This window comes from Lonchura striata, chromosome 5 (assembly GCF_050655825.1).
Source record: "Lonchura striata isolate lonStrDom1 chromosome 5, ASM5065582v1, whole genome shotgun sequence".
NCBI lineage: Eukaryota > Metazoa > Chordata > Aves > Passeriformes > Estrildidae > Lonchura > Lonchura striata.
In genome coordinates this window covers 6,637,565-6,653,955 of record NC_140707.1, presented here as the reverse complement: position 1 = coordinate 6,653,955, position 16,391 = coordinate 6,637,565, and the positions used below count along the sequence as shown (strand labels likewise).

Sequence of the window (16,391 nt, the reverse complement as noted above, 5' to 3'; positions counted from 1 at the left end):
CTGAATGAGAGTGGATTTAAATTTGTTAGAAGGAGGAAATATTTTACAGTGATGAGAGTGGCACAAAACGGCAACTGTTTTTCCAGAGAAGTGGATTTCCCATCCCAGGAATGCTCCAAAATCAGGGAGTGTGTGCAACCTGACCCAGTGAAATCCCCTCCCCAAGGATGGAATTCCTGTTGTGTGGGTTCTTGGATGTGCTGGGTGCCCTCACAACACTTCTGGCCAGAATGTCTGCTGAGGGCAGCCAGGCTGCTGCAGGGCAGTGACCTCACAGCCATCACCATGGCAGCCCTGTCACCTGGGCCTGGCTCTCCCCTTTCCTCTGCCCCTGCCTTGTCTCTGCTGGCATGAAGAGTTTTGTTGTTAATATCTTGTCCCCAAGGTGCTGGGCCAATGGCTTCCCAGTCAGGCTCCTGGAGCAGAAGTGGCTTTTCAGAGCCCAGCCAGAAATGAGCCCTGAGGCAGCAGCTCTGCAGCGCTGGCCACCAGGCCGGATTGCAAGGGAGGCTTCTGGCCATGCCCTGCAAGCAGCTGCTGCTGCCAAGGTGCCTTTGGTGCCTCGGGCTGTCCCTGGCACAGCTCCCAGCATGGCACTCTGCCCTTGTGCCCGAGGCCTTCCCTGTGCTGGGGCTGGCCTGGGGCTGTTCCTGCAGCGGGACCTGCCCTGCTCCTGGCACAGGAAAGGCAGTTCCTGCTGGAGCAGGAGGCTCTGCCTGCAATGGGCTCAAACCACTCCAGCAAGGCCCTGCTGACTTCAAAATTGCTTCATAGAGCAGAATATCCTATAGGTGTTGTAGCTTCTGGACTGTGGAGTAAATAACTCTGGTTAAGAGCTTATTGTCTAATCATGATCAGATTGTATTTATGTAAATATATCTGGTATTCCATCATTAATCCTGTGGGACCAATTGCATTGACAGATTGTTCAATTCTACCCATCCAATCGTTTATTCATTAACCTTTGACAAATTCTGGGGCCGGGATTGGATCCAGTCACTCCCAGTCTCTTCTCTTAAAAGGAATTTTAGAAGTCAGGAGGCTCTTCAGGGCTTTTAGAACCCATGGTGGCTGCTAGGTGTCTCCATCTCATGACTCAGCAGGAGTTTCTCCAATAAAGCAATAAAGCTTTTGCCTGAAGCTCCCACTCTGCACATGACAGGAGTGTGTGTGACATCCTGGCTCTTTGGCAGCCTGGGGACACCTGGGATGTCACTGTGGAGCCCCCGTGAGTGTCTGTGACAGATAGGTGCCTTTGCAGCCCAAGGTGCCCTGGGAAGTCACCATGGAATGGCTGTGAATGCCTCTGACCACACGGCTCTTTGTCATCCCCATAAACCCTTGGGAGGGCTCCATGGAGCCCCTGTCTCTGTGTGTGACATTCCAGCTCTTGAACAGACTGGAGACTCTTGGAAAGTCCCCATGGAACCCCTCTGAGGTCCAGTGACAAATCTCATTCTAAGGAGGCAACCATCACCAGGAAACCCTGTTGCTATGGTCAGTTTCCATGGCAACCATCACACGGAAACCCTTTTTCTATGGTCAGTTTCCATGGCAACCATCCCCAGCCCCTGTTGCTATGGTCAGTTTCCATGGCAACCATCACCAGGAAACCCTGTTGCTATGGTCAGTTTCCATGGCAACCATCCCCAGCCCCTGTTGCTATGGTCAGTTTCCATGGCAACCATCCCCAGCCCCTGTTGCTATGGTCAGTCCCTGGGCAGCTCCATGGAGACCCCATGCCAGGGGTGGTTGCCATGGACACCAGCTCAGGCCTGGAGCCCGTTGCCATGGCAACCATTGGCACTCCCATCCCCAGGCTCATGGGATCCAGAACCACAGAATTGGCTGAGCTGGGAGGGACCCATCAGGATCCTCGAGTCCAAGTGCTGGCCCTGCACAGGACACCCCAACACTGCCAGCCTGGGCCTGGCAGCGCTGTCCAAACGCTGCTGGAGCTCAGAGAGCCCTGGAGCTGGGACCCTTCTCTGGGGAGCCTGGGCAGTGCCTCAGCAGCCTCTGGGCAAAAACCTTTTCCTGAGATCCAACCCCAGCCTGCCCCGACTCAGCTGCAGCCGCTCCCTCCACTCCTGTCCCTGGGCACCAGAGTGAAGAGGTTCCCTCAGCCCCAGCCAGGGACCCGCTCCCAAGGCTGCTGCCATGGCCACCAGGGCTGGCACCAGCTGGGATGCTCGGTTTCCACAGGCCGGGGCTCAGGAATGGCATTTCTCAATTTCCTGCTCCCACTAAAACCCCGCTGGCACTCGTTGCCCTCTCACCTTCCATTGAGGGAAAAAAGGGAAAGATCCCTAGCTGGGATAAGAACAATTTACTGGGAACAGCAACAAAATAAGGAACAAACAGAAACAGAAAAAATATTGACAACAGAAGGGATAAGAAAAACTAGTTACAGGGAAAACTACATCACCATCAATTGTATCTTCCTGGCCACGTGTTTCCTCCTGCATGTAAAGGAAACCCTTCTCCTCAGGGAAAGAGAGAGAGAGAGTCTCTTTGCTGTCCCTGGCAATGACCTGAGGTGGGAGTGAATGTAGTGACAGGGCCATGGCCAGACCCTCATGTCCTTCAATCCCATATCAGGCCATTGGTAGGGGCAGGAAAAGTGACAGGTGTCTTCCCAGCATGGATCACAGGGAACATGGATCACCAGGGCTCTTCCCAACGTGGTCTTCCAATGGGGGATGAAGCTGGAGCAGTGCACAAAGCTCTTCCTGCAGCTGGGGAATTTTCAGGACTTCCCTTTACTGGTGGCTCCGTTGGTGTCTGGTCAAGTGAGAGCTCCGGGTGAAGCTCTTCCCACACTGGGGACACTCGTAGGGCCTCTCCCCAGTGTGGATGCATTGGTGGGTGATGAGGTCGGAGCTCCAGCTGAATAGCTTCCCACACTCTGCACACTTGTAGGGCCTCTCCCTAGTGTGGATGTGTAAGTGCCTGACAAGGTGGGATTTGCAGCTGAAGCCCTTCCCACACTCCCCACACTCGTAGGCCCATTCCCCGGTGTGGATCATCAGGTGTCGTTTCAGACTGTTGCTCTGCCTGAAGCTATTCCCACACTCCAAGCACCTGTAGGGCTTCTCCCCATCAGGAAGCTTCTCAGGCACCACCAGCTCTGAGCTCTGGCTGAAGCTCTGCCCACCTTCCTGGCCCAGGGTGGGTCTTTCCTCCTCAGAGCATCCTGGGCTGGGCTTGCAGACCTTCCTCCTGTGGGATCTCCAGGGATTTTCCTCCCTGTTGGATTCCTGCGCTGTGGAGTTGCTCAAAAAGGCTTCTTCCATGAGGTTCTGCTGCAGGGATTTGTCTTTCCTGGTCTCCATCCGCAGCTCCTTCTCTGGGGTAGGAAGGACAAGGAGAGGATGGGATTTGCCTCCGTGCCACAGGGAAGGGCAAGGAGATCCCCCCAGTGCGTCCCCGGCAGGAGGGCACCGGCAGCGGGGCTGTCCTGCAGCTGGGGGCCATGCTGGGCTGGGAGATGGAGCAGGAGAGAGGGAGAAAGGGGCACTGACTTCCTCCTCACCTGCCTCAGTGTCCCAGGGCATCTTCCTCTTCCTCATAGCCCTTTTCATCTGGCAAAGGGTTGGGGACGGGAAAATCTGTTTTGGGAGGAAAACAAGGGATAAGCACAGTGAGTTTTGTACTGGTTTCAAGGCAAACCAGGGAGAGTCTAAGCCAGAATGACAATTTAATAAGAAAATTAAGATCACGGCAATGATAAACACTGGCTTAATCTGACAGAGTCAGGATATAACCTGACACCCCGATAGTCAGTGTGGTGGTAGCAGTCTGATGAAATGGTGGCTGCAGTCCAGCTGGAGTGATGAACGTGATTCTGTCAAAGCTGTGATCCTCTAGAAGGGTCTGGTCTTCCTCTGAAAGTTCGGTGGTGGTTATGGAGCTCTGGTCCTCTGGGAATGCAGCAGGCAAGGTGATCGTGGTGTTGCAAATGGTGAGATTATATCCAGGCAGGAATGCTTGGTTCCTCCCCCTGGGCGGAGCATCCCACAATGGGATGATGTAATTTTATCAGTGCTGCAGTGACACTCAATGGCCCATTAACAGAAGATGGCCCCTGGAGGGCGTTATCAGGGCTGAGCCATGGAAGAGATAAAGAACACTGCCCCACCTGTTGATAACAGTTTATGGAGATGGTGACTAAAAACACTTTTGGTTACATCTGACACTGTAACCGGAAACAGTGAGGCAATCCCTGCTTGGGGTGGGGGGTGAACACCACCCCCCTTACCCAAACTGGCTCCTGTGTAAAACCCCTGGGAAGGCCACACACACAGGGGACAATGACACACTTGCCCTGTCCCAGGGGAGAGCTCTGTCCCTGTCACTCCCTGGCTGTCTCTCCCTTTTTCCCTTTCTTTCCATGTCTCTCTTAATTTTGTTAAAATCACTGGAAGAAAGGGAGCAAATTATAGCAGCGAGACTGACAAGGATCATTCACCCCAAGGTGAGAAACACAAGGCTGCCAAAAGTCCTACAAGAAGCCCAGGTCAAGTAGCTAAATCCCAAATAACTCTCGAATTCACAGGCTTGGGGGGAGAAGCATTATTTTCTTGGTCCCTGTCACCTTTGTGACAGCTACACAGACCTTTCCCTTCCTTTTAATAATCTGTATTGGGCCAGATTTCCACGTTTCTTTTTTTAGAACCACCAGCATCTGAGTTGGAGCTGTGCTGGAACTGATGAAATTTGGAATTGCCACAGATTTGCTTCTGTTGTTGGTTCATTAATGTTTGGGATTTATTTGCATTTCCATCAAAAGTGTCTTGTGGGAAGAGCAAATCTTCCTCAAGGCATTTTGTGTAGGGTTAAGTTTAATTTCTGCTGAGTTTGTTTTGTCTAGTGCCCCGGGGATGCTCAAGGGGTCTCTGGTTTTGGTCTGGCCCTAATTTTCTTCTGATTTCTCTTTTTCACTTAGAAACACATGAAAAATGACTAAAATTATTATTGACCAGAGATGTCAAAAGTCCCACCAATTAAGAGGTATTTGAGGTGGAATTTACTGTTTGGGAACATATTCTGGAGGATTTGTGGGTTCTTGGGGGATATATGGGAGTATTCTCCATATCTTTGCACTCCAAAATCCAAGGAGGGCTGCTCTTTCACCTCAAAATGACTCAATCCCCCAGGAAGCCCCACAGTCTTACCCCAAACTAGCTACAACCCACCTCAAAATGGCTGGTTCCCACCTCAGTCCAGTGCCAAAATTACTTGATTCCTCAGCCTCCAGGGTGAGATGGGGTTGGAAGGAGATCAGGAGAAGTGAGATCCAAATTTGAGGTTGTGGGATCAGGATTGTGTGGGGATGGCTGGGTGCGATTTATTTTTATAATAAATAAAACTTTCAGAATTACTGATTTCTGTCCCATTCATTTTCTGTCAGTTCTGGTTTGCTTTTCAGAGTGCTGCCTTCTCAGCTGATTTTGTTTGTGTCCTCCTGTCCCAGACTGAAAAGTAAGATGTGTTCTATTTGCCATCTGTATGGCAGTTGTCCTGTGTTAAGTGGGCAGTTTTTCCTTATCTCTTCCACAATCAATCCTCCCTCAGGGGAGACATCTGCTGATAATGGGCTATTGAATGTCACAGCATGACTGATAAGAACTGTAACATCCCATTGTGAGATGTTCTGCCCAGAGGGAGGAGCCAAGCATTCCTACCTGCATCTAGTCTTGAGATTCTGGCCCACCAACACAGCTTTCTCTGTGCTGGATTTCCCAGAGGAACAGCTGCCTCTTCCACTGCCTCTTCAGAAGAAGAATCCCTTTTCTACAGGATCACTTCTCCAACAGAAACACACCAGGAGGGCTGCAGCCACAATTCCAATTGGACTGCGGCCAACACCCTGTCCAACAGTGTGTCAGGTTGTATTCTGACTCTGAAAGTGTTGTTTTAGTTTACTGCAATTTATGTTTATCTTTTTATTTTCCTCCCTAATAAAAAACTGTTATTCCTGCTCCCATATTTTTACATGAGAGCCCCCCTTAATTTCAAATGTATAACAATTCAGAAAAAAAGAGTCTACATTTTTCCATTCCAGTGGAGGCTCCTGCCTTTCTTAGCAGACAACTGTCTTTCCAAACCAAAACACCTCCTTTCTCTCCTGTCTTCTTTACCTGCTCTGTTTCTCTCTCAGTGTCTCCCTTGACCCAGGGCAGCTCCCACCAAAGACCCTGCCCTGATTTCATTCCAAATCCATGAGCTACAACAACCATGGGGGAAGTTATGAATGCTGGCAGTGAAATGTCACTCTAAGATCTTGCTCAGCTTGTCTTCTGGCCCTTCCATAAGAGCTTTGCCTTCAAGGGCAGGAACATCTTTTCCTGGCTGGGAACTGCAATTCCAGCCCCTGGGAGTGTGTGCCATGGATCCCAGAGGGGCATTCCTGAGGCTCCCAGGGTGCTGCTCCTGCCGTGCCTCCCAAGGAGCTCTGCAGGACAGGGGACAAGGTGCAGCAGCTGTGTTGGTTCTGCAGTGCTACCACGGCCCCTGGTTCCATGAGTTTCCGCACTGCCAACAGCGGTTCCTGGGTTCCATGATGTCCTGCTGTGTCGCCATGGATATTTGGTGTTATGAAGTTCTTCAGTGCCACAATGGCCACCTCGCTCCATGAGCTTCCACAGTGTCCAAATGGCCTCCTTGGATGGGCAGTGTCACCATGGACCCTTGGCTCCATGCAGCCCCGCTGGGTCACCATGGACTCCTTGGTTCCATGAGGTTCTGGGGGTGTCTCCATGGTCTCCTTGGATCCACAGTGTCACAATGGACCACTGGATCCACGTGGCCATGCTGTGTCACCATGGCCCCTTGGTTCCATGGGACCCCAGGGTCACAATTGACTCCTTGCTTCCACGTCACCCCCTCAGTGCCAAAATGGCCCCTTCATTCCATGGGGGACACAAAAGATTTATAGAAACATTGGGGAAATTCTGCTTAATGCACCTGGGAACATCTGTGTGCATTCCGAAGAGAGGTTAAAGTGAGGATGGCCCCAGCAGCTTCCATCTGCAACATGGATCCAGGGAAAGGACCAGGACAGAGAATTCATCTGGGAGACTCAGAGAATTCTGCTTCCAGAGATCATTTCTGGTCACACTGTCCCTTGTAGAAAGGTGACACCATTCCAGGCAGCCTGTACTGAGCAGGTGGTTCCTGAGTGGGGTTTGTTGTTTAGGAAACCTGCTCAGGCTTTTCCATTCTTTCTTTCCCAAGAGCAAAACTTCTCCTGGACCTGTGTGTAGGCAGAGCCCTGAGGAGAGCAGGTGGGACACAGTGCAATGGGCTGGGACATGGAGCTGCAGAGCTCAGGGACAAGGTTCTGCTGCAGGGCACAGGGATGTCAGTGCCAGATGGGCGATGTCAGACATGGTGAGGCTGGGGGTGAGGAGCAGCTTGTCCAAACAGGGTCAGCCCTCACGGGGCTCATTCTTGTACATGCCTAGACCTCCTAAGGAGAATTTCAGTGTCAAGATCACCCGGGGAATGCTTCTATCAGCTCTTCTCTGAACAGGGAAATAATAAAAAATATCCTTTGATTGAAGAAAAAAAGGTCATGAGGAGCACTTGGAAATCTTCTTCCTTAAGAGAACCCCAAACTGGCTCAAATCAGCTGCACAAGCCCTGGGGATTTGCAGACAATTGAATGAAGGCAAAGCAGCCCTGAGGGCTTTCTGTATTTTACTGATCCCCATGGTGGATTTGAGCCCCCGTCCAGGACCCTCAAGCACTGAGAGAAGGCTGAAGAAGCTGCTCAAGGAGTCAGAAGCAAAATTCCAAGTCCCTTGGAGCATCACTGGGCCCCACTGAGGACAGAGACTGCCAAAGGCTCTCAGAGACTGGTGAGAGCAGATCCTTGAGGCCAGGATTGCAGGGAGCCCAAGGCTCAGAGCAGGGAACTGCAATGCTGAGCAAGGCCTGGGCTGGCTGGGGGAAGCAGAAAGGCCAAGCCCTGAGCCCAGCCTGGCACAGCAGGGCCTGTCCCTCACGGGTGGCTCGGGGCTGTTTGTGGGGCAGGGGGATGTGAGGGGCAGCAAGGACAAATGTCACAAACCTGTGTGACCCTGCAGATCCTCATGGAACCAAGGGGCCAGGGTGACACTGTGGGGCCTCATGGACACAAGAGGCCATTGTGAGTCTGCAGGGCTGTAAAACCCCAGAACACTGAAATGCTGGGGGTCACCAAAGGTTCCTTTACTTTAGTTTGGTACACAGGAGAAACTGATTTATTAAAAAAATAAGGATGTTGATCTAGTACCGATATCCAACTGTGACAGACAAAAACTAACAGTATAAAGTTAGAAAGTGTATGTTTATTTGACGCCGGGCAGTATGCGGGATAGCTCCCAAATACACACCACAGCTTCCAAGTGATTACAGAGTCCTTTTATCTATACAAGTATTGAATACACAAAATACAAATACATATTCATAATTTTGGTACATCCCATTCCCCGCTTCGTATGCTAATCACTCCAAAAGCTATTAAGTATGTGTAGTTTGTTCCTTGAAATGGGTCGGTGGTCCCTTTCATGGGGAGGGGTCCCAAAATGAGGAAGTAAATGAAGTCTTCCTTGTTGTGACCTTTCTACCTTTTTAATGCAAATATGACAAATTAACTCTTGCGAAAACTCCCATTCCTTGTCTTCAATTGGTTTCAGAACAGAGGAGCCCCACAACTGTCTTATGTTCCTAAAACCTATTTGTCAGTTTCTATATTCTTCATTATAAATCCATCTAATTAAACATTGTGCTGACAAGCAATCAATTAATAGTTAACTACTAACTCTTAACTTCATCAAGGCCTACTCATTTATTTTAATTAACTCTAGTATGGCTTATCTCTAACTAAAGTCTTAGCTCCTCTAAAATCTCTAAATTCCTTAAAATTTACATTTCAAAACACCAACCAGATATTCTCATCATGGCCAGATGTAAAGAATATTCTTGGTGGGAAGAGACCCACCAGGATTGTCAAGTCCACCTCTTAAGTGAATGGCCCACACAGGGAATGAAACCACATCTTCTGTGATACCAGCACTGTGCTCTAACCAACAGAGCTAAGAGGTCAAAATGACACAAAAATTTACTGGCAAAATATAGACAATCAAAGAGCTTGAGCAAAGGGTTTCATACAACATCCACTTCAACATAAAACTCTTATCATAGCATTAACTTGGTTAAGTTACTCCACTTTACCTAAAAACCTTTAACCCTTAAGATACTAATTTATCCAAAAATGTTCCAGCTAAAGAGAATTAGAAGGAGAAGAAACAGAAAACATCAGAAAGGCAGAAGATCTATAGAAAGACACTCACACAGGCACCAATTGCTGGGGTTTCAGTGTCACTAACAGAGGAACCCCAGGATAAGGCAGGATCCAGACCATGGGCTGGCCTCGTGCTCCGGCTTTTAACCCCCTGGGCCTCCATGGGCCCGCCCCTGGGGTGGGACTGCCAGGTGATTGACCAATCAGAGTCAGGGTAGGCACCAGCTGCTGGTGTGTGATTGGTTGACAGCTCAGCCAATCAGCACTGCCCCTGCTGTGTGATTGACAGCTCTGCCAGGCCAGGCTGGGGGCGGGGCTCTGTCCCACCACAAACCAAGGCCTGACCCGCCCCCGGCCCCACACGGGCATTCCGAGCATCCCAAGGTGTCACGGGACATGGATCTCATCCAGCCTCTGACAGCGACCATGGTGACACTGCAGAACCTCATGGAACCAAGGGGCCATGGTGACACTGGGCTGACTCATGGAATCAAGGAGACCATTGTGAACTCAGAGACCCCAAGGAACCAAGGGTCCATGGTGATCTTGTGCAGCTGCAGTGTCACAGAGGAGCCGTTGTGACACAGCGAGGGCACATGGAGCTGAGGGGCCATTGTGACACATCAGGGCTCTGTGGAACCACGAAGCCATTGTGACATTCCAAGGCCTCATGGAAGCACAGGGCCATTGTGACACTGCAGAAGCAAGGGGAACATTGTGACACTCCAGGGCTTCATGGAACCAAGGAGACCATTGTGACACTGTGGGGTCCCACAGAACCAAGGGAACATGGAACGGGTCTGGCTGGCTGGGCCTCCTGGGGACCACCTGACAGGTCTGGCTGACCTTGGCATGTCAAGGGGTGGTTCTCATCTGCCCCTGAAGCACTGGGTCTCTGGACTTTCCTTTCTATGGGAGAGAACTGTCCTGCTCTTCCAGGGACCCAGGGCCAAAACCAGGATTCCTTCTCCAAATTTTCTTATACTGCAAGGATTGTTTTTAGATGAAATCTGCCAGGAGAGACAGGTCTGGCTGCCTTGGCCACCTGGGGACCATCTCTCATCTGCCTTTGAAACTCTTGGACCATGTGCTTTTCTTTCTTATGGGAAGAAATCATCCATCTCAACTATGCACCCATGGATGACATTTGGGATCTGCCTCCAGAATTTCCTATATCCAATGATAGCTCCCAGACAAAAGCTGCTAAGATAGGTCAGAGACATGTCTGGCTGGCCTTGGCTTCTGAGGCCTGGCACTCATGTGCCTCTGAAACATTCAGACTCTGTGCTTTACTTCCTCATGAAAAGAACTCTTCTTCCTGTCCAGGTGCCCACAGCCAAAATTGAGATTTGCCCTCTAAAATGCCCTGTGTCCAAGGATAGCCCCTAGATGAAAGGTGCCAAGGTATGGCTGGCTTGGCCTAATGGGGGCCACCTCTCATCATCTTCCAGGACACTTGGACTTCACACTTCTTTTTCTTATAGGAAAAAATAATTCATCCTGTCTAGGTGCCCATGGCCAAAACTGGGATTCCACGTCCAAAACTCTGTACATTCAAGGATGCTCCCAAGTGAAAGCAGCCAGGACAGAAAGGTCTGGCTGCCGTTGGTCTCTTCTGAAACACATGGGCTGCCTCTCACCTGCTTTTGAAACACTGGAGCTCTGTTCTTTCCTTCCTATGGAAAAGAACCGTCTTTCTTATCTACACAGAAATGGCCATACTTGCAGTTCCACTTCCCAAATTCCCTATATCCAAGAGTTGCTTCCAGACAAAAGCTACCAGAACAGAGAGGTCTGGCTGCCTTAGGGCTCTGGTGGCCACCTTTCATCTGCCCCTCAAACACCATTGTTCTGTACTTTTCTTCCCATGCAAAGAACAGCCCTTCTCCTCCAAGTGTTCATGTCTGAAATTGGGATTCCAACTCTAAAATTCCCTATATCCAAGGGTTCCTCCCAGACAAAATCTGACAGTACTGACAAATCTAGCTGGCCTTGGCTTCTGCTGGCTGCCCCTGCCACACTGGGGCTCGGTTCTTTCCTTCCCATAGAGATCACTGTGACACTGTGGGCACCTCATGGAACCAAGGGGATCATTGTGGCACCACTGGAGCCCATGGAACCAAGGGGCCATGGTGACACCGTGGGGCTTCATGGACCCAGAGACCATTATGACTCTGTGGGGCCTGATGGAACCATGGAGACCATTCTGACCCTTCAGGGCCTGGTTGTCACCAAGGGGGCATTGTGACACCTCAGGTCCTCCTGGAAGCAAGGGACCATTGGGACACTGTGGGGCCCCATGGAACTGAGGGAACATGGAGCAGGTCTGACTGGCTTGGCCTGCCAGGGGCCACCTGACAGGTCTGGCTGATGTTGGGATGTCAAGGGCTGCCTCTCATCAGCTCCTGGAGCACTGGGGATCTGTGCATTTCTTGCTATGGAAAAGAACTCTCCATCTTTTCAGATGCCCATAGCTAATACTGACATTCTGCCTAAAACATGCCCTATATTCAAGGGCATCTCTCAGAATAAAATCTGGCAGCTCTGGCTGCCCTTGTCCTCTGGTGGTCAGGCCTCTTCTTCCCCTAAAACAGTGGGGCTCTGTTCCTTCATTCCTATGGAAAAGAACTGGTCTTCATGTTCAGGAACCATGGCCAAAATTAGAATTGGCCACCGAGTCCGGCCAGGGTCATGGAACCGTCTGCAGGCCAAGGGGAGATATTGACCCTTCCACTGCTGCCATCCTCCCTCCAGTGAGAGAAAAGGACACAGGGCAGGCACACAGAAGAGCAACATGAAGACACTAAGGTAACTGAAGGGGAAGGTGAGTCCCAGATAGGAGGGATGAGGGGATGCCTTGATCTTGGGGCTGAAATCCTCTGCTAAAGCTGTGGAGAAGGATGTCATTGATACATCAGACTCTCCTTTTCTCTATAAGGCATTGAAAAGTATGGGGAGATGACTAGTTCAGCAAAGGCCTCCATGCTAAAGTAAGCAAATGTTGCAGTAGCTGTGATCCCATGAGAAGTTTGAACAGCCAAAGAGTAGAGTGATGAGACCCTGTGCCCTCAGCATGAGAAGATCTCTGTTCCCAGAGATGATTTCAGAAAGAGATGAAGAGAACTTTTGCTCTTAAACAGCTGATCTTTAAACTAATACCCCATAAATTGACATGGCCTCTAAACACAGCTGTGGGAAAACTGTGAAAAAATGGCATGGACATAATGATTGCAGATCTTTCCAGGTAGCTGTTATTCATGGAAATGAAAAGCCATAAGATAAACGGTTTCTTGTGGAGAAGTCTCCATAACATTAAGAAGAGGAACTTCTCTCCCTAAGTGAACTGAAGAAAGACTATCCTAGACGTGGTAAACTGACTTAAAATTTGAGGTTTTGACTCTTTAAATGGTCACTAAGGAAGAAGTGGTTGCATGAAGAGGAGGAGAGCTGTTCTGAAAGTTTTGTTCTGATCTTTATTACTCTTTCTTTTAGTTATTGTTAACAAACTTTTCTTTATCCTCTTAATATTTTAGTCCACTTTGCCTTTCTCCTAATCCGATCTTAGAGCAGGAAATTCGTAAGTATATTCTAGTGAATGTACTGGTAATTAACCAGCACTGAACCAACCACACTAACTAATGCATTGACCGAGAAATCTCAAACTGGTGAACCAAAACATCTAAAGGAACTTCCTGATGAACTGCCCTAGACAAGAGAGAAATCAAGGCAGAGCCATGGTTTGTTAGAACTTGCTTGATCCTAAGGAGCCCCGTGGTGCATTTGGAGCTGAGCCCTGGAACCTCAGGGCCTGAGAGGAGATTGCACAAACCTTTCCCGGAGTCAGAGTCAGAGGAAACACCCAAAGTGTCACAAGGCATTAATGGGACCCACTGAGGTCCATACCTAACACAGGCTCCTCATGGACTCCTTGGAGGAGAGAATTGGAGGCCAGGATGGCACAAAAAACTCTCAGAGACTCAGTGTGGAAAGGAAAATCCAAAGTACCTTAAAAACCTTGAGTATCTCGAAGTATTAATGAGCCCCCTGCGTGTCAGTATAATGCTCTCAAGGGACTCATTAAAGCAGATAATTGGAGGTCATGATTGCACAAACCTCTCACAGAGTCTGTATCAAAAGGGAATCACGAAATACCTTAAAATAACTGAAGTACCTTGAAGAATTAATGAGTCCCACTGAGTGTTGTTCCTGACAAAGCCTCTCCAGGGACTAATTACAGCAGAATATTGGAGGCCATAATTGCAGAAAGCTCTCAGTAACTCCAAGTCAAAAGCAAAAGCCAAAGTCCTTTAAAAAACTTGCAGTCCCTGGGAGCATGAAGGAGCCCCCAGAGCCATTCCTGACCAAGACTCCCCAGGGACTCCTTCCAGGAGATCCTTGACCCCACTGGGATGTGGGCTAGGGGGGGATGCTGAAGGCAGGACCAGGGGCTGACAGTGCCCAGCCTGGCTGGGGCTGTGCCAGGAGGCCCCAGGGCCTCAGGACAAGGTGTCTCCTCACAGCCCTTGGTGGCACAGACCCTGCTGTGCCCCAGGGCACCAAGACTTGGCTTCTCTTTGTCCCCACCTGGCATCAGTGCCTCCAGTTCTCTGCTCTGCCTGGGGCCTGGGGACACTTTCTCAGTCGTGTCCCTCAGTGGGACCCATTAAAAGTCCAAGAAACTTTGGAGTTGGATTCTGACTTGGAGTTCTGGAGAGGTTTCTGCAGCTCCCTCTCAGGGCCTGATGTTCAGGGCTGAGCACAAAGCCCCAGAGGGTCATTAAAGTCCTTGTGCTGTGTCTGTGCTGCTGAGCTGTGCTGGGCTCCTGGCACAGAGGGTGATCCTGGCAACCAAGCAGAGCTTCAAAAGCACATTTCTCTTGCTGAGCAGCTCTTCTGCCAGCCCAGCAGGGCTGGGGCACTGCCTGCAGCCAGCCCGGGCACAGCACAGAGGCACAGAGAGCTTCAATCAGTCAGGGCTGGGAAGGGGCTGAGAAGTGCCTGGGGCAGAATCACTGCCAGCCCTTGGCACAGGAACCTCTGGCTGCAGGACAATGCAGAGGCAGCTCCTGGAGAGATCTCCTAAAGCTGGAACATGCCAATGCCCACAGACCCTGTGAGTGCATTCTCTGCTCATCTCCTGTGCAGAGCAGCCAGGGGTGCCCTGGGCTGTCCTGCAGAGCAGGGTCCTGCAGCCCAGGGCGCTGTGCTGGGCCAGGGACTCTGCTGCCTGCCAGGGACAGCTCTCAGCCGGCCCTGGAGCTGCTCCCAGCGCTGGCCAGGAGCTGTGGGGAGAAGGAGCCACCCTGAGCAGGGCAGGTGCTGCTGCTGAGAGGGGCTGGCTGGGGCAGGGCTGCTCCCAGCTCCAGACCAGCCTGGGCACAGCTCCGGAGGACACTTCCCAAAGAAGGTAAGCCTGGGATTGCTGTAAAGGTCAGGAGCTTTCCTGAGAGTGTTTTCAATTTTCTGCTTGGAGCAGGGTGGGAAATTTGGGATGATGACAAAAATATTTTTGCTTTTCATATATTTTTCATATATTCATAGTTCTGTAAATTACTGTTATTTAGTTATAAAATTATAATCCTTACCTAACTCTATTAGACTCTTAATTAACTCTATTTAACTACTATTCTATACTTAATGTAATTATAGTCCTTAATTAACTCTAGTACCTTTCCTTATCTTGTCTTAGATTTTAGAACTATAACCTGTCTAAATACATTTTTAAAGTGCTACATAGTCTTTTTATCAGGGAAAGAACCCACAAGAATATTTTGGCTTTTGAATGTGAGCAGTGATAACAAAAACTGGGACAAAAAAGGCTTTGGACTTACTCCAGTGGGTTGAGCCAGGGGTGTGTAACTGGGTACTGAATCTGCCATTGGATGTTCCTGTTAAATATCCTAAATAATCAACCTTAATAAATTATTGAAATCAGGGGCTGGGTGTGCCCCATTCCAACAGGGACACTTGGAAGCTTCCAATAAAAGTCTGGTTCTTACTTTACTCCTCTAACACTGTTGCAAGGGATTTTTTTCTCTTTTGATTATAGACAACAGGGGGATGAGAGAAGCAGAACAGGAATTGTAATCCCAGAATCACAGAACATTCTGAGTTGAAAGGGACACACAGGATCACCAATGAATGTTTGGACAGAGACTCCAGAACTGTGACTTTGGGTGGTCAGTGTCTCTGCTGGGAGCCTCCCAAAGGGCCTTCAGCCACTCCTCAGCCCTGGGCAGCAGCAGCATCACCTCTGCAGGGCCCAGCAGGGCTCTCCTGAGCTGCCCTTGCCCAGCTGCACACAGAGCCTGCCCCAGCCAGGGCCCTGCACACAGGCAGGTTTCTGTAGGGCCGGGCCGAGGGCACACAGGGTGGGATGGGCTCTGTGAGTGCTGGCAGGGACAAGGCACCTCTCAGGAGGGGATGTCCAGGCCCAGGGAGATGCTCAGGGAAGCAGAGGGGGCTGAGCAGGGCAGAGCTGGGGCAGGAGGGCACTGTTGGTGTGTGGGAGGTGCCAGGCACAGCTGGGCACGGCAACACTGTCCTGAGTGCCCGGCTGTCTCTGCCCTGCCCTCTCAGGCACAGCCCCACAACATCTTCTCTTATTTCTGCACTCCCCATGTATTGTTACTGTTATCTGGGCTCTCAGGGAGGCTCTGGCATTTGCAGCAGCTGAGTCAGACACTGCCCTTGCCATTCCTGCCACGCAGGGGTGTCCATGGGAATGGGGTGTCCAAGCTTCCCTGGGACCTCTGGGGCTGAGGATAAAGCAGTCCATGGGAAAGGGGAATGAGCTGAGCCCCTCCCTGAGATCCCATCATGGGCACAGCCAGGGATCTCCTTCCTGTGCCCTTTCCAGCTCTGAGCTGCCCTCCTGGGTGCAGATCTGTACCAGAGCCTCTGGGAGCTCCCTGAATGTCCCGCAGGGAAGTGCAGAGCTGCCACAGGTGAGGAAATGCTGCTGGGTTGGCCAAGGGAGCCGTGAGTGTCCTTGGCACAAGGGGGTGCTGAGACCTTGCCCAGAGACCTTTGGAGAGGGTGAGACACTCAGGGATCCCTCTGCTCTGGGCAGGGTATGCTTTATCCCAGTGTGATCTGG

At 50.5% G+C, this 16,391-nt stretch overlaps 1 protein-coding gene across 1 annotated transcript in view; it reads right to left on the bottom strand.

Moving 5' to 3' along the window:
• The window catches only part of LOC146767190 (uncharacterized), a 162,658-nt gene that overhangs the window by 27,792 nt on the left and 118,475 nt on the right, over nucleotides 1-16,391 (bottom strand). Inside the window, exon 2 of the mRNA XM_085581159.1 lies at nucleotides 2,822-3,105. Within this exon, the coding sequence (XP_085437285.1) occupies nucleotides 2,822-3,105 (284 nt within the window). The remainder of the gene's footprint in view (nucleotides 1-2,821; nucleotides 3,106-16,391) is intronic.